Source organism: Notechis scutatus, chromosome 2 (assembly GCF_049901735.1).
Source record: "Notechis scutatus isolate UNSWTSFEM ecotype Mainland chromosome 2, rNotScu1.2, whole genome shotgun sequence".
Classification (NCBI taxonomy): domain Eukaryota; kingdom Metazoa; phylum Chordata; class Lepidosauria; order Squamata; family Elapidae; genus Notechis; species Notechis scutatus.
Window position 1 is genome coordinate 105,048,226 of NC_142010.1, and position 22,901 is coordinate 105,071,126.

Below are 22,901 nucleotides of genomic sequence, written 5' to 3' on the forward strand. Positions count from 1 at the left end.
ATTGGGCTCTTGTTTCCAAGGAATTTCAACTATTCAAGATACTGAAGATACAGTCTGAAATAGAAATGAAGCGCCTTAAAGTTGAAAGCAGTCATGAAATCAGTCCTAGACTCGTACTGCTTGGTTTATTTCTAGACATCATGTTAGGCAAAGCATGTTGCATTAGTACAGGATTAATGCTTATTTTAATACTGAAATATTCAATTCAGTACCTCTGAGGTCTTATGGACTATAGAGATCCCATAATAAGTAGACATGCTCAGTGATTATAGCCTATGTGAGCAATACTCTATCCTAATTTATATTACTGAAAATTTGCACATGCACCAGAGAGGACCAGGTTTCTTAGATATCTCTCCATCTCAAAGAGAACAATATAGAAAGTCTTTCATAATTAGCAATTAGAATTTTGTATCCTCCAAAAACAATGTAATCAGACAGCTTGAGGTTTCTAAACTGAACATTAATTTCAGATCAACAATAAAGATAAATACCAGAGTAGTCCATGGAGTTCAAGAATCCATTTTGTGAAGAACCACCTGTCAGCCTTCAGAGCAGCTGTAGCTGCTTACTCATTTGGTCATCTTCCAATATGATAGAGCAGGGATGCTTCAAGAGTATCACAATTAGCCTGCCTAAATCAAGAAACTGACAATCAGGATAATAATGCCCCTATACAAGGTTACTTGTGCTAGAATTCCCAGAGAAACAGAACAGCTATTGGAACATTGAAAACAGGAAGATTCATGCAAATGTTTTTAGGGTATGGGAGAAAAGAAGATGAAAATGCATCTGCTATTTACATTCAGAAGCAGAAAAAAGAGGGACAGATTTCCCAAACACCAAAGAAAGCTCATTTTTAAAACACTTAGTCTTAAGGAGAAGAAACTTTTTAGTGGAGCCAGAGTTTGAACAAACTGAGATGGAGAACAAGGAACAGCTTCCATTGTCTCCAGGTTAAAGAGCCATTTAGGCAATTTATAGTCTGAAGGCAAATGGGATCACCTTCAGCTCCTTCAAGAAAGGCAGTTAAGACTTCCAGAATCCAGACCTTCTACCGCTGCACCACAGAGAGCATTTTAACATACTGCACCTCTGTATGGTTTGCCAATTGCACAGTGGCAGATAGGACAGTCCTCCAGAGGGTTAACGTCATTGCCCAGAAGATCATTGGGTGCCCTCTCCCCTCTTTGGAAGAGCTTTATAGCTCCTGCTGCCTTAAGAAAGTTCAAAACATTCTCAAAGATCCATCTCATTCTGGGAACCCTTTTTTTGAACTATTACCATCTGGCAGACGGTACACAATAATAAAAACAAGGACAAATAGGCTGAAAAACAGCTTCTATCCCAGGGCAGTAACTCTTTTAAATTCTGCTGTATAGTGCAGTGTTTTGGATTCAATGTGTGGAGGGTGAAGGATGTGTGTTTGTGTTTATTTTCATGGTCATGGTCATGATGTGCAATGAAGATGGTATTTGATTTCGTTGTACGAGGTGCAATGACAATAAAAAAGTAAACTAAACTAAACTAAATTTGCAATGGATGTTGCTTGGACATTCTCAAAAAGAAACTGGCTCTGTGCTTGTGAAGACTTCAACCTCACCCTCCTATGGAAGGCTGCTAGAACCAGTTATTCCTTTTGGAAAACAGGCCCTTGTGATGAAGGGAGGCTTGAAGGGCAGACTGCACAACTCAGCTTGGTTACGGGTAACAAACATCCCATCAATATAATTTCAGCACAAATGCATTACAAAGTGTTAGATTGCAATAGCACATAGACTTATATACCGCTTCACAGTGCCTTAGAGCCCACTCTGAGCAGTTTGTAGAGTTAGCATATTGCCCCCAAACAAACTGGGTCCTCAGTTTACTGAGCTCAGAAGAATGGAAGGCTGAGTCAACCTTGAGCCGCTCAGAATCAAACTCCTGGAGTGAACAGTGAGTTATGAAGTTCCATATGAACTGTTCCATTGCAAAACAATGTACAGACAAGTTTAACTACAGGTAGTCCTCAGTTTATATCCAGTCTGCTATAAACTTAGCAACCATTTGAAGTTACAATGAACCCCATCCCCTTAAACAAGATATTTGTGATCCGCACCCAATCATGTGACCACATTTTGGGTGCTTGGGTGCTATTTGTAGCATCCTAAGGTCATGTGACTGCGATGTATGATGTTTTTACCCCAAACCAAAACATTTACTTTTAATTTCCAGAAAAAAAGGCCCCGTGGTAAACAATGCATTAGTTTAATGACCACAGTGCTCATTTAATGACCACCATATTCACTTAACTACTGTCACAAAAAAAGGCTGATCATGTGATGACCTGCTTTACGACCAGGCTCAAATATGTCAAGGACTACCCGCATGCATCCCTAAGTAAATTTTCACTATTACACAGCTATCCTTATCACTTTCATCAATGGCTTCACAGGTTGCTGGATTAGATTTACTCCTAAGAAATTAGATTAGACCTCCATTAAACCTTGATTAGGCTTAATGCACCTATTTTAAAAAATAGGGGATGGTATTTTAAAAAATCTGCCCTTGCCCCCCATTCCCCACTGATATTCCCAAGCTTGCTGGTGTAAAGAGCTGAGAAAATGGCCTTGGAGAAGGAATAGAAGACTATAAGGGGAACAGTTGGAGAAGAGGTATTGAAAAAAAAACAAACCTCAGATTTCTGTGCCTGCCTCCACAACTCCCTAAATTATAGGAGGGAGGGAAGGGAAGACATAGGTAGACTAGCAAGTTTCTGTTATTATAAGCCAGGGGTTTCAAACTCATGGGGGGCGGGGGCTGATCCAGCCTGCAAGGCCACCAGGAAACAGCAAAGGACTGGTCCACAATGTCTCTCCCAGTGAAATAAAATACTTTTTTTTTTTTTTTTTTTGGCAATACAGATCGTGGAGTTCCATTCCCAAGGTCTATTCTTAAATCAGATTTGTACGTAAGCTGGAACAGTATTATTGCATAATACTATTTCTATATTGCAATATAAGTAACATTGTGTAATGAACTTGAACCGTTGTGTATTTAATTAAGATTTTGCTACAAAAGGCTCTGTTCTAAATTACAAGTCATCCTTACACTGGGAACTTACTCTATACATCACTAAATAATTATTGCTAGTAAATAAAAGTCCAAAAATGTATATTTTTATACACTTCTGCCTTTTGGTTTATTCTGTTCATTTACAAAATGTAACTGAAAGAACCTTATTCCAAAAGTTTGGGATATAAAATCTAAGGAGATTTTATCAATGAAAACATTTTTTTCTGTCCCATTTCTCTTGAAATTTGTTGTTGTTTTTTTTAAACCATAAAGTAAGGCATACCCATTTAGCAGTTCATTATGTGGTTTAACGATCTAGTCAAACAATAATGTATCGAGTTCTATAATTTCTTCTTTCCATACAGTTATTCAAGGGCCAGACTTTAGCTGATATAAATGCCGGTAGTCAGAGTTAGAATATTGCTTCTAACTTTGGCATACAGGTTTTAAAGTTCCTAAACAGCCAGAATGTCTTTCAGTGCCAAATATTCAAAATGACTATACATAAATTTTAAAACTCAAGTTGCACAGTACTACAGACTCCAACGGGCATGAGCTGGTTTTAATTAAAGCCCTGAAGCACTGAGTAGACTGTTGAATTAGGTGGCTAGATTTTCCTATCTCTGCTTATTTTGGCATACTCCCATAGTGGGACCTATCTCTGAATAAATATGCCAACATTTTGTGCCACGTGTCTGCAATCCTAAACCTATCCATTTCTGCTCAATGGAACTTACTTCCCAGTCATACAAATTTAAAATCTTTTGAATTGGGCTGCATGAGTTTCAGGCAAGTTCTTTGAAATCATATTATACAGCTGTCTTGTGTGCTGCCCATATAAACTGCAGAACTGTACTTATTTCAGTAGTATTTCTTTTTTTTTTTTGTCCCTTGTGATCTTTTAATAGCTCTTCCTTGGAGTCTGAACCATGCAATTGTATAATTACTAGTTTCACAAAACTATTTTTCCTTCCAGGAGGAAAAACTGCTTGCATATTTGCTGAATTAGCCTTAGAATAATAGATTAGATACATTAATTAGAAAGAAGCATTTTATTTTAATGAATCACTTAAGCTGAACAAGGGTGATTGAACTAGAGCAGGATATGCCAGCCCTAAAGCAAAGAGTGTCCTTAAATATTGACTTATTCCACTTATTGGAGTTAGGGATCCTCTCTGCAATTAGTTTCCCCCCCCTATTTCTTACCCAGAAGGTTTGATCAGCCATTTTACAGTCTAGTTCAAGCAGCTAATTTAATGCAGAACTCTCAAGATGCTTGAACATTGTCAGCCTTAACAAACCATGACAACTCTTTAGATTTAATCCCTTTCCAAAATGCTATAACGCAAAGTGATGAAACTAGATGCAGGCAACAAATTCTGAATTCATCACTTCGTAACATAGAAGACTCACATTTATGCAGAATTATTTAACTATTTTCAGCATATTTTTCTCAGGAAACATTAAGCTGTTGTTTAAATTTAGATCACTAGAGCAGTCAAAAACTGTTCACATTTGAATAGGGCATGTACGTCCTTTTCCTAAACTATTTTTTTAATGTCTCCATAGAAGCAAATAAAGTATCAAGATAGGTAGAAAACACCAGGTAATGTAAACAGGGGTATTTTCTTAGAGGGTACATCTAGAAACAGTTAACATTGTTAGCAATCCTAAATAAGCCAAACATACACGCCCCTCTCTGGTTTCAATTTTTCCCAGAAGCAGTATTTTCTTCAGGAGGGTTTCAGAATTCAAAAGCTGAAGAAAGATAGAAAAAGCAGTAATATAAATTAAAATTAGAAACACACATATGGCCATTCTCAGCATCTGCTTGTTTCAGGCAATATTCCCTGGAGCAAAACTCTTACTGAATCCAAGATGATCACATCAAAAGAAGCAATGAAAATTATCACACAACTCAAACTTGGCTTTGGTGGAAGATCTGTTCAGAACCACACATTTGGAAAAGTTCTGATGTTTCATAGAAAACAGGATAACCACTGCTGTTTCCCTTTCCTAGATAAACAATAGTTATATGTGTTTTATATTGCGTTTGAACAATCATGTCTAAATGCTAAACAAAATTCATTAAAAGACATAAAAGACAAAGTGTTTGCTTTTACTCTACTAAAAATCACTGGTCATTTAGAGCCACCAAATAAATCAATAGTTACTAATAACTTCAAAGGTTCTACCATGATTAACTTGCTATGGCATGAAATATAGCCAACTCTGAAGTTGAATTGGCAGGGCAGAGGAAAACAGCTTTTACTAACTGTGCAATCAAATGATCCAGGTCATTAATATGGCATTTCAAGGCTGCAAACCTTCACACTCACTGAGAAATCCCACACAATGCCGGTAGATTTTTTTAAAACAGGTATGCATGGGGTTTTCATTGTAAGATTATTTCAATTCCTTGATTGTTGAAGGGGAAGGAAACTTTATGAAAGCATTACTGACACCAGTAAATTAAACTATTGATTGCCCTTTAAATGCCATCAGCTCTGCTCCTTACATGAGAGTACACACAGAATTGATCTCAACATTTAAATTAAGTGTTTTATAGCTGAAATCATTAATCTCACAATTAACATTATCCCTTTTGGATCACTCTGCATCTATTTCATCTCAAGGCTTCCATTTCTAAATCATAGTCTAATTTCACATTCACCCACATATCTAATCAGATGTTAGTTCTATTGACCTCAGTTGAAGGCTACTCTAAATGAAATCTGTGCATAACTGTAAGTTTAGCTTATTTAAAAAAGTGTCTTGAAATTGAAGAGCTCGTAATTTTTTTACATAATAATTGAACCGAAGTGCTTCAGTTCACAGTTGTTTCTGTTGGTGCTACAGTTCCAAACAGCAGTCAACTTCAGGTGTATTTAACTCTTCAAAAAGCCAATCATATTACAACTAAAGAAATGTAGTTGTGCTATTCATAAAGCTAAATTGCCACATAAGTGGATAAATACTGGATTGAAATATTCTTTGTCTTTATTTATATTCTTTGTCTTTATTCTGGCTGCTTTTTGTCAGTTTATAACCTCTGTATTTTCCCATTATTGTTTTATTATTTTTACTTCATTTTGGGGAGTACCTGTCTCAGTTTGCTGTATGTTTTTAAATAGTTTTCATGTGCTTACTTAGCTCAAGAAACTGATCTGCTTACACACCCAGAAATTTATTATTTCACCTTAAACAGGGTAGACTGATCTTGTTTGGAGAAGCATAATATAGCAAAGTAAGAAAGTATTCACTGATACTTGATTAGGAAACTTTTATATTCCTAGTCAATTAAATAAACACGTACAATACATTTCGTATTTATTTAGGACAACTTTCTTCAAGCATGCAATAATTTAATAACAAGTTTGGATAAAGCATAACTAAAACCACTGACTGCTTTCAGAGTATGCAATGGTTTCTTTGAACAAGGTAGCAATAAGAATAATAGTTGAAAAAAAAGGAAAATGTCAAATTTTTGATATATGAAAATTTTTGTTATGTGAAAATGGCAACACTGTTCTCTTGGACTGAGAATAGAAATATTTAATGAGTAAAGTAACAGCAGGAGAGAGGAAATGAGGTATACTGTATGCACGTGTATTATAATGCCAATGTTAAATTGTACCAGCCTAATACAGTCATTTTTCCAGCTAATTACATTTTGCTTTATTTGTCCACCATATTGAATCACAACCATCTTTTCCAGTTCTGCAACAACTAGTCTGCCATCAGATCTCCTTAATCAACACAGTTCATATCTCTTTTTAATCAAAGAAGAGGCGTACACAACAAGGCACCGCTTACTAAAACCGTTATGCCTCTCAAATGTAGTGCTCATGTGGCTGCAATTTCATGGCCTATGTTAAGAGTTACATAAAAATGAACAATGCACATTGCTAGAAAACCTTTGAAACGGAAGGGGGTGTTAATCATTGCTATGAATTTCCTGTTGTTTGAAAGCAAGTCATGCGCCATATGCAAAAGAAACCTGGGCCGTATTTTCCAGCTACAGGTTGGGCATACCAGACTTTTCTCATGACATAATCTGAGCAACACAATCTGTTCAAACCTAAGCTTCTGGTTGCAAGGCCATATATAGAATGGGAGCAATGCTCAGGTTTCTTTTTTAAAAAAAATTATTTATTTATTTATTTAGTCAAGCGATTATAAGATAACAGGTATAAGAATAAACATAGTTATGAATACATGAAATTGATACATACAAGGAAAAAAAAAACAGGACATGGACCGTAGGCACATTGGTGCGCTTATGCATGCCCCCTACATTTTATCCCTAATAGTTATGGTAGAAGATTTAGGTAATGTGCTGAGCAAAACTGTAGAGACACGTTTCTTTCCTCCATAATAGCTAACGTCTTCCTGACAGCTCTGTTCATCAGTTGAGGAAGATCTTTTAAAAAACTGTCTTCCTTTACTTGTCTCTTCCATCTGGGAACTCTGTCTCCTGGACTCCACTAAGGACATTCACACAAGCTCACATAATCACCAAGTACTGTATGACAAAAGAGCTGAGCCAGGAAAGTTGGCAGCAGAACAAATCTATCAAAAAAAAAAAAAACGGACCCCAAATGTCTGAGCAATTTTGTCAAGAAAGCCATAAATCCATCACAAATCCTCAGAAACAAAGAGAACATTTGATGGTTTGGTTTTTAATTTAATTTAATTCTTTTTGGGGATTTAGTTTTGTTCCTTCTTAAATTCTTTTGATAGCAGACTTTGTAAAACATTGAAAAACAAACTCTCCCATAAAGTCTGCTGCAACAATTAGTGCCATTTGTTATAACTTTTAAAAGCAATGAATGCTCCTAGATTTTTTTTTTTTAGCCAAGCTCCTATTTCCTTTGAGATGTTTTAATCCAAAAATATTTAACATACAAACCAAATGTTGATAAAACATCAGATCACATAATATGAAACAGAGTAGAAAATTCTCCATTAATTTTTTTCTCTCCATACTTTTACTGAAATAAGTGCAAAGGGTGGGAGAGTGTAAATAAGGAGGAATACAAATTAGATCTTAGGACAGGTCAAGGAATACTAAATTAAACCACTTTTAATTGAAACATTAAACTTTATTTAAATCACAGCTACTGTATAAATTCAGCCACTTCTATAGAATGTGATTTATTTTCTTTTAACTTGTAATATATTCCTGCAACCTGTTGTATATACTGCATAGTCTTAGGCCTATGGTTTTTGATGCCCTGCAATAGTTCACGTCCACTATGCTCCACATACTTTCACTTCAAAAGTATATTTGCATCAGAAGATGAGAGTCAAGTTTTGCTTATTTTTTTCAACAAAATTGCCCTAGAATGCTTACTTACTGCCTCCAACTTTCTCTCTCACCACTTAATAACACTTCCCCATTGTCTGTTTTATAATGGTTGAGCTCCTTCCCTCAAAAGGAGGACAGGATCACACAACTGAAGAATTATCTGTTCATGTGCCCTTGAGATGCTAACTTTCGTTCTCATAAATTTGGCTTTGGTTTAGAAACCAAGTTGAAAAGAGGCAAAAAGGCGAGGAGAGAAAGGGACACAGATCAACGTGGGCCAGCAAGAGGAGGAACCAAAGGAGCAAAGATTAAAAGGGCCAGGAAGCAGACCAGCTGGAGCCAGAGATTTCTAGGTTGGAAACTGATCCGGATCTCGGCCGTTGCAGCGATTTGTCGTTCTGTTGTCTTGAAGTCACATTCAGAGAAGACAAGTGGTATTTCCCTCACTCCCTGCGTTTTTCCAGAGAAGTTCCCGATTTTAAAACGCGTCTTGTCGGGAAACCCTTGAGCGGATTTCCTCGAAGTTGGTTTGAAGGCGCCTCAATCTTTCTCCAGGCCTGGGATAACGGAGGACCGCTGAATTCCCGAGCCAAGAGCGCGGAAGCCGAAGCCGAGCACCAGAGCTGCAGTGCTTCCTTCCGCCCAGCAGAGTTTATACTGCGCACCGGAGGCGTTTGCCTCTTGGCGCCCGCCTCGACCCAAGAAGGCGCTAGATTGGAACGCCGGGAAGTGCCCCCTCGCCGTTTGAACTGGGCTACAGAGGTTGAGAAAGCGGGAGGACCGCCGCTTTGATCTGCTACCCCTTTCAGCGACCTGCGCTGTGCAAAAGGGAGAGAATGGGGCCTTTATTTTTTTCTGCCCCCAACCCTCCCGCGACGGTCTGGGGAGTGCGGGTGGGCACAGGAGCCTTGCGAGCTCCCACATCGAGGGTTACAGGAGGGACACTTCAATTGCCACCCAGCATCGCAAGCGGGCGAATCTTTGGGCGACGCTTCGTTTAAAGAAGCGGATCCCAAACGGGGACTTCGGGATTCCGTTAGAGTTGGTCTTTCTTTCTGGAGCAGATAAAGGAGACTTCTGCTCTCAAAGCAGAAAGCAGTTGGTTTCCTCTCCTCCTTACCAACCGATGCCAACCTCCCTCGAATACTTCCTTCTCCGTCGAGATGCATTTTAAAACAACCTCTCTTTCATTCTCTCTCTCTCTCTCTCTCTTTTTCATTCTCTCCCTCTCTTTTAAAATAGGGAGAGTAGACTGCAAACGAGCCAGGCATCCAGAGACCTCCTTCGTGACTCCGCGGGGTAACGGGCCTTCAGGGGCTAATTTAAAAGGAAGGCGCGTGGATTGAGCAATTAACGGGCAAAGGGAAGGTCCTTTTTTACAAGAGTAGCCCCCGGCCACTAAAGCGCTCTCGCGAACAAGCTCGTAGCAATTATTTGGGAGAGGCGCGGGGAAGGAAAGGAGAAGACGCTTTGTGAAGTCGGACTTTTCAAAGGAAAGAGAGCAGACGGCTCTAGGTTTATTAAGACAGAAAGTTAATCGACCTGCACCCCACCACGCCGCGCTTCGGTCCAACTCGATCTACGTACGGGGGGGAGCAGGGGGGGAGCAAGGGGGAAGACGATCAGGCCGAAAACGGCAAGAGATCCCCGCCTTTAGACAGGGTTCACACCCCACAGACGGTGCTAATTTCAATGAAAGCGAGGTGAGACGCCCTATCTCCCAAGTCCGGCATACCTGTACCAGGTGAGTCCTCGCTCGTAGTTGCGATCAAAAAAGTGCGGCTCGGCGCCCACCGCCCTCACGTCCGGGTGGACCCGCAGGAACTCAAGCAACGCCCGAGTCCCACCCTTCTTCACGCCGATGATCACTGCCTGGGGCAGCCGCTTCGTCCCAGAGCCATTCAGGAAACTGGAAATGAAGCTGGGGGAATCCGGAGCCACTCCGTTGTTGTTGCTGCTGCTGCTGCCGCCGCCACCCAACTCTTCGTCGTCTTCGTCTTCGTCGTTCTCCGGCTCCGCTCTCAGCTGGATCTTGGCCGTCCGGGCTGGGAGCAGCAGCTGGTTGAGTTCCGGACCGGGCGCTTTCCGAGCCGACGGCGAAGAGCCCAGCAGCATCAGCCCCGGCGCAGTTGAAGCGCACGATCCGGCGACGCAAGAGTAGACCATGCAAAGCCACAAGGCGAGCATGATGAAGAGGAGAAGGAGCAACCACCTCCTTCGCCCCGGCGGGAGCAGCGGCGACGAGGCAGGGGGGCCGGGGGCATCGGGGAGGCGGCCGCCGGTCAGGCGCGGCTGGCCCATAGGCAGCAGCCCGCGGGCGGTAACCCCGGGAGCATGATGCGTGGGGGCCCGGCCGGCACGGGTCAGCAGCGGAGCATCGCTCGCACCTTCGCAGCCCAGCGCCGAGCCGACGAGTGCCGACCGCACCAAGGCGCCTTTGCCGGCCAGGCTAGAGCTGAGGAGGGCGGAGAACAGGCGCGCCTGACTGGCACCCTTCGGAGCCTATAAGAGCAGTCCGCCGCACGGTAATTAGCCCCCCCTTTTGTTGATCAAAAGCAGCCAATGGTGAGCCGGGTCTCTCCCCCGTGGGGCGGGGAGTGGAGGGCTGCGGGAGGCGATTAGCCGTTCTTATTGGCTAATGAGCCGTTAAAGAGCCCGGGGAGGCGAAAAGGTTACGGAGCTGCGAGGCCGGAGAGGCTATTTGAGTAGAGGCTTCGCCGGTGGAAGCTTGAGCTGCCGTGCCGGCGCCTTCGCTCTTTTTTTTTCTTTTGGTTTGTTTCTTTTTTGTTTCTTTTTCGCCGGTGCTGCAGAGAGGCGAGGATCTGGCTGAAGTTGAGCTGGCTCCGCCAGGCTGTGCTGTGAAGGCGGCGGCGGCGGTGGCGGGCGGTGGCGACCGCGAGCAAAGCCGGTTCTTTGACTAGATGGCGCCACGTGGGAAAGCGCAACTGTGCCGTGGCCAAAACGAGCCATACAAAGGCGGGGTCGGATGGGAGTGGGCGAAGGGGCCGTTTCCCGGCAGCTGCCCGGTCAGCCCTCTTCCATTGCGAATCCATTGAGGACTGAGAGCTTCATCACCATATATTCTGTCTTCACACACAACACACACACACGAAGCGCATCGTGGCGGTCGCCCTCCGCCCCCCAAAAATAGCCAACCTCTGTTAAGCCCTAGGTTGTCGCGCGGAACCACTTTTGGCCAGGAGTTTGCGGTCCTCCGCGATCCTAGGCAAAAGGGTCTCGCTGAGCCCCGCCGGCTTTGTTATTAAGGCTGCAGGGACTTAGGAGTAAACGCTGTGACTTCCGACGAGCCTGTTCCCAGGCATTAGTAAGTTCTCTTTTAAGCTAGTATGTTGGGCTAAGCCGAAGTAATGAAGGCATTTTAGCAAACTCTCATTTTCTCAGTTACGAAGTTAGGGCTTATGACGGAGGTTTCAAAGCATCCCTTTCATCGGGACTGCTTGGGACCGTTACATTTCGGGTGCTAGACCTTGTCTTCCATATAAGGGGGTGGAGTAATCATCGCCCCACTTCAAGAGGAGCGCTGTATATTAAGTTTCCTCTGGAGCCCAATATGGACCTGGTAGCATCACCAACTCTTCACACACACACACACACACACACACACCATTTTCCCACAGACTCGAAGATTGGAATTTGGTAGACTTGCCTCCCTCCTTGCTGGAAAAAAGGGAGGAAGGAAGACAAACGTTTCTAAGTTGCTCAGTTAGAGGGGCACCTTGAGGTCTATATTTCCCCCCACACACACACTATTCAGAAGTAGAATCTACCTATCGTCTTCTGAATAGTCGCGTTCAAGGAGGTTCAGTAGGACCTTCTTTAAGGTCAAGGTTAGACTGGCAGAGACTTCTCTGAGATCCGGACCCTTCCTTCACTCCGGGAAACCCTGTCGCCCGCTGCCCTTGGTCTTCACAACAGTCCCCGAAGTTCTGTGCTACCTCTTGTCTCCTCCCCTGTAAGGCCTGCTCGGCTCCTATCTTGGAGCCATTCTCCAAGGTAAATTAAGAGGCGTTCGTTTGGGCCTCCCCTAAAGACAAAGAGCATAATCTGGGCCTGATCCGCCCGACATGGAGGGGACAAAGGCGATTTGATGCTTCCGAATGTATCTGCCCCTCACGAATTCCCCTAGACTCTCAGAGGTTCCCACACTTGGCAGCTTTAAGACTTGTGGACTTCAACTCCCAGAATTCTGGGAGTTGAAGTCCACAAGTCTTAAAGTTGCCAAGTTTGGAGACCTGTATCCTTCTCAGTCTCCAAACCTGAATGTCTCACATTTTTTTTCTCCCCCTCTTCCTCCTTTATCTTTGGTCGCAGGCCAGGATCTCTTCTTAATTGCCCCTATCTGTCGACCTTCTGGCACTTGCTTTGGAATCTGGGAGAAGGTTCCCTTTTCTCTTCCATTGTCTCCGATTCCCATTTATAATTAATTCAGTGTCTCAGAGCCCCACCACCGTCCCAAATGGAAAAGATCGTTTGTTCCGCTGAAAAACATTGCTTGTCGTAGTAGAGGCCAGAGTAGTAAACCTGATCCGCTGAAAAGGACCTAAGCTCTCGTTCGCCTTTGCGAGTCATTCATGAAGTTCCGTTCGGTTCTCTCGAACTCAGCTACTTTGCTTAAAAGCCGGGATGAAACTTTGTAGAGGCCATTTCTTCGGTACCTGATTTATCGGGTGTTCTAGTGTCACACGGGTATCGGTATTCCTGGCCCCTGCGGCTGGATCGACCCATTAAAGTGCTATCAAATTTTGGCTCTGGGTCAAGTGAAGTCAAGCTAAAGCGCGAGAGGCGATCCATTTGTCTCCAATATCACAGGAGAGGAAATTCACAGGTGTGAACAGTTTAAATAAAATAAAGCGGATTTGGAAGTGAAAGAGAAGAAGGGGTTGTAAAAGCGCAAGAAAAGTCCCGTGGCTGAATCTGAGTCTACATTAAATGTCTCTGGAGATGCTCCATTCTACGCGCTCAATAAGAAACTCGCCGCAGTTGTGTGAAAGCGTCCTTCTCCCTCCCTCCTTACAGAAGGGAAAATCCCATATTGCGCTAAAAGGCCTGAGATATTTTTCTGAATAATTTTATACGTCAGGTGTCACCTGAGAAACGGAAGGATTTCCTGTGCGTCCGAATTCGAACCGAGATCCCGATTTCCGCTTTGCAAGTCAGCCTCGGACTAACGATCCATGAAGAGCTGCTTAAAACGGGACTCCATCAAGTATACTTGAGAAAGAAATGCTATTTGCATGCGAACCGGATGCGCTGCTGGGTGTGTGGAGGTGGAAGCGAGTCCCGAAAAATTGCGAAAGGAGATGATGAAAATCTGTTTAAATCGGTTCCCACTTATTAATATTGTCATTCATTATAGTTTGGGGTTATATAGTTGGAGCAATTGACAATCCTGGAATTGTTTTTAAAAACGAAGGCTGGAAGCTTATTGTTTGTAAATGAAACACACAAATATTAGGAAACTAACGGCTTCTCTAAAATTAAAGAATACTTTCTTTTAAATTGTCTCCCTTTGTTGTAGTCTAAATGCTTTGGAATGTCGGATCTCCAAATCCTTTAAACCCGGAAAGTAGCATTTTTTTTCATGCTGCCCATGGCACGGGAAAAGGAAAAGGTGAAAGAGGGGCACGAGCGTTGTTTTCTTGTTGTCTTTGATCCTGGAAATTAATTATTCCTGTGACAGATTGAGATTCCGATTATTTTTAGCCTCTTTCTTAATTCTACCTAAAATGAAAATGAATGAGTTAAGCCTTCCTTAGCTGAAATAAGGCTTTAGGAGTTCTCGGCGATCTTTCTTTCTTTCTTTCTTTCTTTCTTTCTTTCTTTCTTTCTTTCTTTCTTTCTTTCTTTCTTTCTTTCTTTCTTTCTTTCTTTCTATTTTTTTTGCTTTGTTTTTTGAGGTTGTTTTTTTTTAAAAAAAAACAACACCAACTCTCAACTGAACTAAATCGGGCTGACTTCCGAGGACATGTGGTTTGAAATCCTGAACTGCAGGATTAAACAAGGCACTTAGTCGAAAATCCGAAGGGGTCGCCGACAGCCCCCTCTTGACCACGTTTCCTGGGGAAGAATCCCAGCGTCTCGTCTGCCTTCGACGGATTGCGCAGCTTTGAGTGACTTCTGTCACTCAAATAAAATTGTGAATAAAATTGTGAAGTCGAAGAAGCCGCCAACGGAGCCGTTCCAATTCCCTCAGGCACGGGAGGGCACGCCGCCTAACGGATTGCGCTGCCCGGGCGCTCAGAGTTGAACAAACAGCCAGGAGTTTAAAGAGAGACAAAAATCAGAAAAGCCGGAGGGAGGGAGGGAGGGAGGGAGGGAGAGAGGGAGAGAGTTGCCCTTCCAGCTCCAGAGTTTGTTTTGTCCTCTTCGCTCGGGCTGGGTAGATTTTGGAGCTGGCGCTCGAACTCGTCGAGAGGAATCGGAGCGGACCCCCCAAAAGTTTCTCCATCTTGATTGTGGTTGACAAGGGCAACAATAAGACTTCCACCCCTTCCTTCCCCCCCTCTCCTTGTCATAAATTGTGTTCTTAGACTGAATGAACTTTAGGACATTAGGAGTGGGTTTTTAAGCGGAAGGGTCCCGTTCACTTCAGTAGGAGTTTGACCCACTCCCAGCAAACCGTAGAAGGGAGAAAAAAAAAGTTTTCTCGCAGGCTGGCTAAGCGGTGTAGTTCGCTTGAGCATTTCTCCTTCGACTTCAGAGTACGGGATCTAAAAGGCTCCGCAGCCAAATTGCGAAGGCGGGCAAGTTCAGCACCCCCAATGCAGGGCAAAGAAGTGGGGGGACACTGCCCGAGTTCGGCCCTTGTTTTAACAAAATATACCAAAACTATGTGTCGGATGCAAACCTTGATGACCAGTGTACCAAGTCATTAGTTTTGGTTTTTTTTAAAAAACCTATATTAAAATTATTTCTCAACTCAGGGCTGGAGTCGACGTGAATAGAAGACCCATTCTGGTGCGTCTTTCTAATCTGGCTGTTTACATTTCACTATGCAAAAAAAAAAAAAAAACTATATATAGAAGGGTTTATATCAAACTGCACGCACGGGGGGCGGGGGAGATGGCGGATAGATTGTCTTGATTGCGCAACCCACAACATTACAAAAAATAAAAGCTTTCCTCCCCACCCTTCCCCCCATACTCTCTTTGGGCCAAGGAAGCGGAGGTTAAGATTCTCCCGGATCCCTCAAACTTGGCCGCGGGGAGAAGTTGCCGCTGTCATCGACAAAGCTGTTAATTGTGAACAGAGATTCCCTTGGAAGAAAAGCGCGGAGCTCCTCCGAAGTGCCACTGGAACGCTTGCGATTCGGGGAAGCAACAAGAACAAAGCTCACAGGAAGCGGAGAGAAGAATGCTCTATTCTTTCCAACTTGCTTCCCCTCCCAAATGAGGCCCATCAATCTTTCGCTCAATTTCACTCCAGGCTCAAGATGCCCCTTAAGGTGTTCCTTCTTTACAAGTTCGCTGCCGCCCTGCCTGCCTTCACTTAAACCCCACTGGTCACAATCGAGGGCGGTCGGAGTGGTAGATCCCGTTTCCACCCACCGCTGCTTCTGCTTCTGCTTCTTCTTCTGCTTCTCCCCTCCTCCTCCTCCTCCTCCTCCTTCTTCCTAAAAATCCCACGAGCCTGCTTAGAATGCCTTTCTCTCCCCCCCCAGCCCGTTTCTTTCGCGGGATGGAAGGGATTTGTATTGAATTGCCGGCCCTCGGCGTCTCCAGGACCTGCCAATAATCCTCCTCCACCTTTATAGAAACAGAGACCCGCAAGGATTTAGTGGCCCCCGAGGAACAAGCCTCTTCAGATCCTGTCGGGGCTGGGAGGAGTTCAAGGCGAGGGGGATCTTCTCCTCGGTTCAAATCTGCGCCTCTCTCTTGGCCCCCACTTCCCATGTAAGGCGTGGGAATCTAAGGAGGCCTCTCCCAGAGATGTGCACAACTGCTCCGGAGCCAACAGCTCACGTGAACCGGAAAGCCCCGGGCAAGCCAAGCGCTCCGCGTCGAGCGAGGCTGCTGGGGAAACTCGGCTGAGCTGACCCTGCGAGCAGCGAAGGCGGCGGATGCCGCTCGGCACCTGCTTTGGCGTTCTCGGGATGCGCGCTTCAACCCCTCCGCCCACGCCTGGCCGGCTCAATCAGGCGCGGAGTTGACTAAGGGGGACTCTCAGTCCCTCGAAGTGAGGCTTGATCCCCACTGATCTGTGTCTGGCGCGGAGCTTTTCGGCTCTGGAGGCGCCCACGACGTCGCTCCCAAATCGGTGCGAACAGCCAAGCGGCCTTGTTTTCCAATTCGGCTTCGAGACGTCACGATGGGAGTAGATTGTGCAGAAATTGCCAGCACTGGGGGAGACTAACCCTAGCTAGTTAAGTCGGTTCGGTCGTAGTTAAGGTTGGATGGGAGGCCCCAAGGAAATCTCTAGGTTGTCCTCTAAATTGGGGAAAGAGGAAAAAAAACTGCGAAAAAGGCAATGATAAGCAGTACCCTGCTAGATTCTGAAAAGTACATGTGCATGCCCATGAAGACACCTGGAATAGGTGACTTTCCTTGCTTTCAATGAAGCAAAGTCTATGAGCATTTCCATGCTAATGGTTTGTAGCAGCCATAGCATCACAGGCAGGCAGACATTCATCTTTACAGTGACAGCGCAAATGATACAGCAAGCCGGGGCTCTGCTTTTTGCATAAACATAGTAACACTCACTTAACGCTTTCCAAACAACTGTTAAAAGATCATCCTTATTGTATCTTCTCTAAACTTATGCGACTGTTATAGTAGCTACAACAAGGTCTTTTTTAAAAAATTAACACAATGATGGTGGGGTTATACTATTTAAAAATGTTGTAATTTTATAGGAAATGGCATTTGATATATCCAAACTTTTGACAAAACCAGCCAATTTGCCTGACAATGAATCTTATAGCTCTTCCAGCTGGGAAGCCAAACTTTTAATGTATGGAGGGGATAGGAAGGTTATGTTTGAAGTCATATTACAGGTGCAATTTCTTGGCAGAGAACACTTTTTTAAAAAATCCTTTCATTTGGGCCTCCACTCCCTTTTTCTCCTCCTCACCTGGTCTCTCAATTGGTGCAAACATCAAAGGAAATTCATTCCATGTTAATTCTGTATTTGGGGGGGGGTGTCAGAGGGGAGGAGAGCATCAAACTAAGAAATATGTTGGAGGGAGAATGTGGATCTGGGTGCTCTTTGTTCCTCAGGCATGACTCATTGCAAAAAGCTCACCATTCCCAAGTAGAACAAATCCTCCTTCTCACCTTCTTGATATTACACAGATTGGGAAGAGGCAGATCCGCCTATCCACCCGAGACATTTCTGAAGAGCCAACAAAGGCCTGGAAACTAAAACATATGAAGAATGAATTTGGGTTTGGCTAGAGGGGTGATAGCAGTATTCCAATAATTGAAGGGTACAATACATGATAGCAATGTTCCAGTAATTGAGGGGCTGACACAAAGAAGAGGGCATCAAATTATTCTCCAAAGCACCAGAGGACAGGACAAGAAACACTGGTCGGAAACTAATCAAAGAGAGAAGCAATCTGGAATTAAGGAGAAACTTCCTAACAGTGAGGACAATTAACCCGTGGAACAGCTGGCCTCCAGAAATCATGGTTGCACCACCACTGGAGGTTTTTAAGAAGAGTCTAGACCAGGACTGTCAAACTCCTGGCCCAAAGGCAGGATGCATCACATGCTGGCCACGCCCGGTTTAGCAAATGGGGGGGAAAAAGTCCCAATACGTCAAGTGACACAGCTGAGTTCGATGCCCCTGAGTTTGATGCCCCACACATGAGTTTGATGCCCCTGGTCTAGACAGTCACTTTTCTGAAATGGTATAGGTTCTCCTGCTTGAGATAACTAGAAGACCTCCAATGTCCCTTCGAGCTCATGCTATGCTATGCTATGCTATGCTACTTCTTCAACCATAAACATTTCACATTTGACCCCCTAGAAAACTACAGACTCTCCCATAGTAGGATGAGTCTATGACAATGCACCACATCCAACTCACCACAGGACAACTCAACCATGAGACAGGAGTATTCAAGAAATATTGAAATATATTCCAGTATTCAAGAAATACTGGAATAGAATCATTAAAGAAAGCAACGCCAAAGGAGGGACAAAATGAAATGTGAATGACAAAAATCAAAATATTTTAAAATTATTTTAAGTAATTAAATTGAGTTGTTGAATTGTCCCGCAGCAAGTTGTCCTATGGCAAGTTGTCCCTCAGTGAGTTGACTGTGGCGAGTTGGCCCATTCTGAATAGGACTGGGTTGCTCACTTTTAGACAGTCACTTTAGAAACAGTGACCTGTGGTATGTATATATTTTTTCCCTGCAGTTTTATTCCAGGAGTTGATTAAGAAACATTAGAGACAGTTTGGTGTAGTGATGAAAGAGCTAGCCTAGAAACCAGGAGACTGTTGCCTTCTAGTCCAGTTTTAAGTGTACAAGCCAGTTGGGTGACTTTGGACCAATCACTCTCAGCCCAGTCTACCTCATAGGGTTGTTGTGTGGATCATAGAAGGAGGAAGAAGTATTATATATGTTTGTCACATTAAGTTCCTTCCTAACTAAATCCAAAAAGAAACTTATCAGGGAAGATGGATCCAACTAAACAAATATTTTAAATGTATTGTCCTATGTGCAGAGAGCTCTTCCTCTCATGGAAGAAGCATTTAAATCAGGAATTGTCACCCAGGCACCAAATGATCTAAACTTGGCAAGTTTAAGACTTGTGGACTTCAACTCCCAGAATTCCTGAGCTAACATGTCTAGAGGAGGAATTCTGGGAGTTGAAGTCCACAAGTCTTAAAGCTGTCAAGTTTGAAGACCCCTGATCTATACAGAGGATTCTGCTGTTCAGGAAATCAGTTGAATAGTCACTGTCTTCAGCTATTGTAAACCTCTCTGGCATGTATGCTGACATACTATAATGATTTTGAGATGATGTCAACTTCTGTACTATAAAACCAAATACCACAAGCAAAAACCATACCTATCAGCAGTAGATGAAAAGTCAATAAATGAATCAAAGTATTTTTTTTAAAAAAAATTGATATTTCCAAATCTCCAGTGATAAAATAAAGAACATATGAATTTTAAAATGTTCGTTTGGGGGCTAGACTGAGATGCATATAATTGGATTTTATCAAAAGTCTAGCATGGTGCCAAAGCAGATGTAAAAGAAATTCAACTCCTGAAATTTCATGGACTTGTAGCTTTCTTGCAAAAATGCAGCGTTCTCATCCAAAACGTAGATTAAAGCAATTTTAGTCTATAGTTGGGAATAGGTTCTTGGAGAAGACAGTAGAATTTTGCTTATGAATGTGTATAGACTATCCATTCGTTAACCTAGAGTAGTGAAAACAATTCTGTACTTTGTGAACCAAGGTAATTTCAAGATGCAATCTGTCATTCACCCTTCATGTGTTTCCTATAAGAAATAAAGCCCGGGGCACCTTTTCTCTATTCAACTGTTATCCTTTGTTGAATTTTTCATTCATTTCCAGTTCTTTCCTGGAAAATGTAGTTTACATATCACCCCAGTTTTGGGCCAATAAAGGAAAAGAGATGGAGAGGATTAACTCTCTTAGGTGGGGGGTTGTTTGACAGGCATTGGGCCTTCTTGCAAGACTTGACCTAATCAATTGTCTGAGTCCCTTCAGTTTATATAGCTAACCTCTTTTTTGCTTCCTCAAAATCTATTCATCAGTAAAACATTGTAGGCATTAATTTTCCAGGTCGTCCTTGATTTACAAGCACAATCGAGCCCAAAATTTATCTTGCTAAGTGAAACATTTGTTTAAGTGAGTTTTGCTCCATGTTATGACTTTTCTTGCCACAGTTGTTAAGTGGATCACTGCAGTTGTTAAGTCAGTAACATGGTTGTTAAGTGAATCTGGCTTCCCCCCCCCCTTGACTTTGCTTGTCAGAAGGTTGCAAGAGGGGATCACATACCCCAGGACCCTGCAACCATCATAAATACAAACCAGTTGCCAAGCGTCTGAATTTTGATCATGTGACCATGGGAATGCTGCAGTGGTAGTCATCAATTTTTTCTTGTCTTGCCTTTTGGTGCTTTGGAAAATAGTTTGATCCCCCCCTCTCATCTTTTTGTAGGAGATCCTCAAATATGGGAACAGTGCTATCGTGTCTCCCCAGTCCTTCTTTTCATTAGACTAGTCATCCCCAATTCCTGTAACTGTTCTTCAAATCTTTTAGCCTCCAGCCCCATAATCATTTTTGTTGCTCTTCTCTGCACTCTTTCCAGAGTCTCAACATCCATTTTATATTGTGGTGACCCGAACTGGTCCAAGTATGGTCTTACTAAGGCTTTATTGAAAGGTACTAGATCTTGATTCTATCCCTCTATTAATGGAGCCTAGGATTGCATTGGCTTTTTTGTCTGCTGCTGCACACTGTTGGTTCCTATTTAAGTGGTTGTCTACTAGGATTCCAAGATCCCTCTTGCAGAAATTACTGACATTAAGCTAAGTTTCATCTATACCTATATATTTGGGATATCTGTGACCATTTGTCCCATGTTCCATTACTCTGAAGAAACTCTCTTAGGAATATAAAGGGGTAAAATTATTCAATTCTTCCAATTTTAAACAAAACAGGGAGGAAAAAAAATAACAAGGAGGAGGTCATACTACTCAGAGGCACCCTAAGAAAGTAAAAAACAAAATCAAAATGGTAAGCATGACCATGTGACTGAACCTCCATCCCTTTGTATGTGCACATATAAATGGATGGGGGGATTTGTGCCATGTATTTTTTGTAACATGACACCTGCCATCCAGTGGTGGGATTTAGATTTTTTTTTACTACTGGTTTTCTGGGTGTGGCTTGGTGGGCGTGGCAGGGGAAGGATACTGTAAAATCTCCAGTCAGAGGTGGGATTTGCCGGTTCTCTGAACTACTCAAAATTTCTGCTACCGGTTCTCCAGAACGGGCCAGAACCTGCTGAATACCATCTCTGCCACCATCCCCTAGACACACCTCTTCTTCTTTGCAGCAGCAGTTTGTTGCACCTCTTCAGTGGGTATTGCCCTTAGGTGGCTTCCTTTCTGAGCACAAATTAGTTAGTGGCACAGTTGATCGAGACCTGATTTTTGGCTGATCACTTTACACAAGATCAATTCTTGTAGAAGATATGGAACTAGGAAGGATAACTTTTCAGATTTGGAACACAACTTCCTATTGTGGCATGTCACATCTTTGAAAGTGCTCATACACAAGACACTAACTAGGTAATAAGCATGCAGCCATCTGGTATTAGAGCTGCTTATCAGTTTTCCATACACTACTATTATCTTTCCAAATTAGTGTTTTGATATCCACAAAACTCAGACATGGTGAATTATGCAGAAGGATGTCTGTCTGATCTGTTGCCTGTCCCTTTTCTTCCATGGGGAGTGGCTCGCTCAGAATTATGGAAGAAGTTGGGGTCCATTGCATTTGGATGGCACCAAGTTGCAGAAAGCTATCCCTCTGCATAATGACCAAGGACTCATTTTCCCCACAACCATCCATTCTAAAATTGAATGAGTTAAGTGATAAAAATACCAGTTGAAAACACATCTAATGCTAGCCAACAATTTTTAAAACTAGTGTAGGTTTTATTGAGCACATAACAATAACACAAAAACAAACCAAGCATGTTCTAGCTTAGTGTTATGTGCAAATCCGGCTCTTGAGGATGCCATAGCAAAATTACTTGAATAGAAAAGTTGCTCCATTTTCTCTCTGATTATTTCATAGAAAGGATGACTTTTATTTTGATAGCTGAAGTACAATTGTGTCTCCTTAGCCTTTTTTGCTGACTTTGTGGTTGCCTCAGGCACCTTGAGGTACAATTGTGGCTTTCTCCTCATTGTGACTGTCATGTGTAAATTAACTCTGGGTTTATTTTGAGCTGTGGCCATGTCTGGCCTCAGAGGATCATTTTAATATTGGTCCTTAACTGGTTTTCATTGGTTGATTTGAGAGGAGGTATGCTCTTCCGCTTCATCATAAACATCTCACCGTTCCATCTTCTCTTCCAAGGACCGGAAGCCATTAGACTTTCCCCCTCCTTCCCTGCTGGAAAGTTTTAATCTTCTTTTTACAATCACCAGTCTTTGTTGGCTCACAGCCATTTGGCTTGAATGGGAAGGAGCATTTTCAAGGGTTCCAAGGAGAAATGAGTAGGAGTGATGTGACAGAATGGAGGGAAGAAAGAAATGTGGGCTGGATGTCAAAGAAAGTTTTTAGTGAGATGGATGGAGTGTGGATGCTGCCTGAGGGGAGGATTAGAGAATCAAAAAGTAGGAATATTTAGAACAGCTCTGGAGAACAGGAGGACACAGAAGAACAATTGTGGTTGACTGCAGGGGGGGAAATGGGAGGCTGTGGGTGCGAACAAATAAAACAAATGATCTTTCTTCCTATTTATATTTCTCGAGTTCAAGTGCATGATTTTTGCAGTTCAGAAAGAGTAAG

The 22,901-nt window shown here is 42.9% G+C and overlaps 1 protein-coding gene across 1 annotated transcript in view; it reads right to left on the reverse strand.

Annotated features, from left to right (window-relative positions):
• Positions 1 to 10,890, reverse strand: part of LOC113412154 (heparan sulfate glucosamine 3-O-sulfotransferase 3B1-like) — a 42,472-nt gene extending 31,582 nt beyond the window's left edge. Inside the window, exon 1 of the mRNA XM_026667617.2 lies at positions 10,104 to 10,890. Within this exon, the coding sequence (XP_026523402.2) occupies positions 10,104 to 10,669 (566 nt within the window). The 5' untranslated portion in view covers positions 10,670 to 10,890. The remainder of the gene's footprint in view (positions 1 to 10,103) is intronic.
• Between the last annotated feature and the right edge of the window lie 12,011 nt (positions 10,891 to 22,901).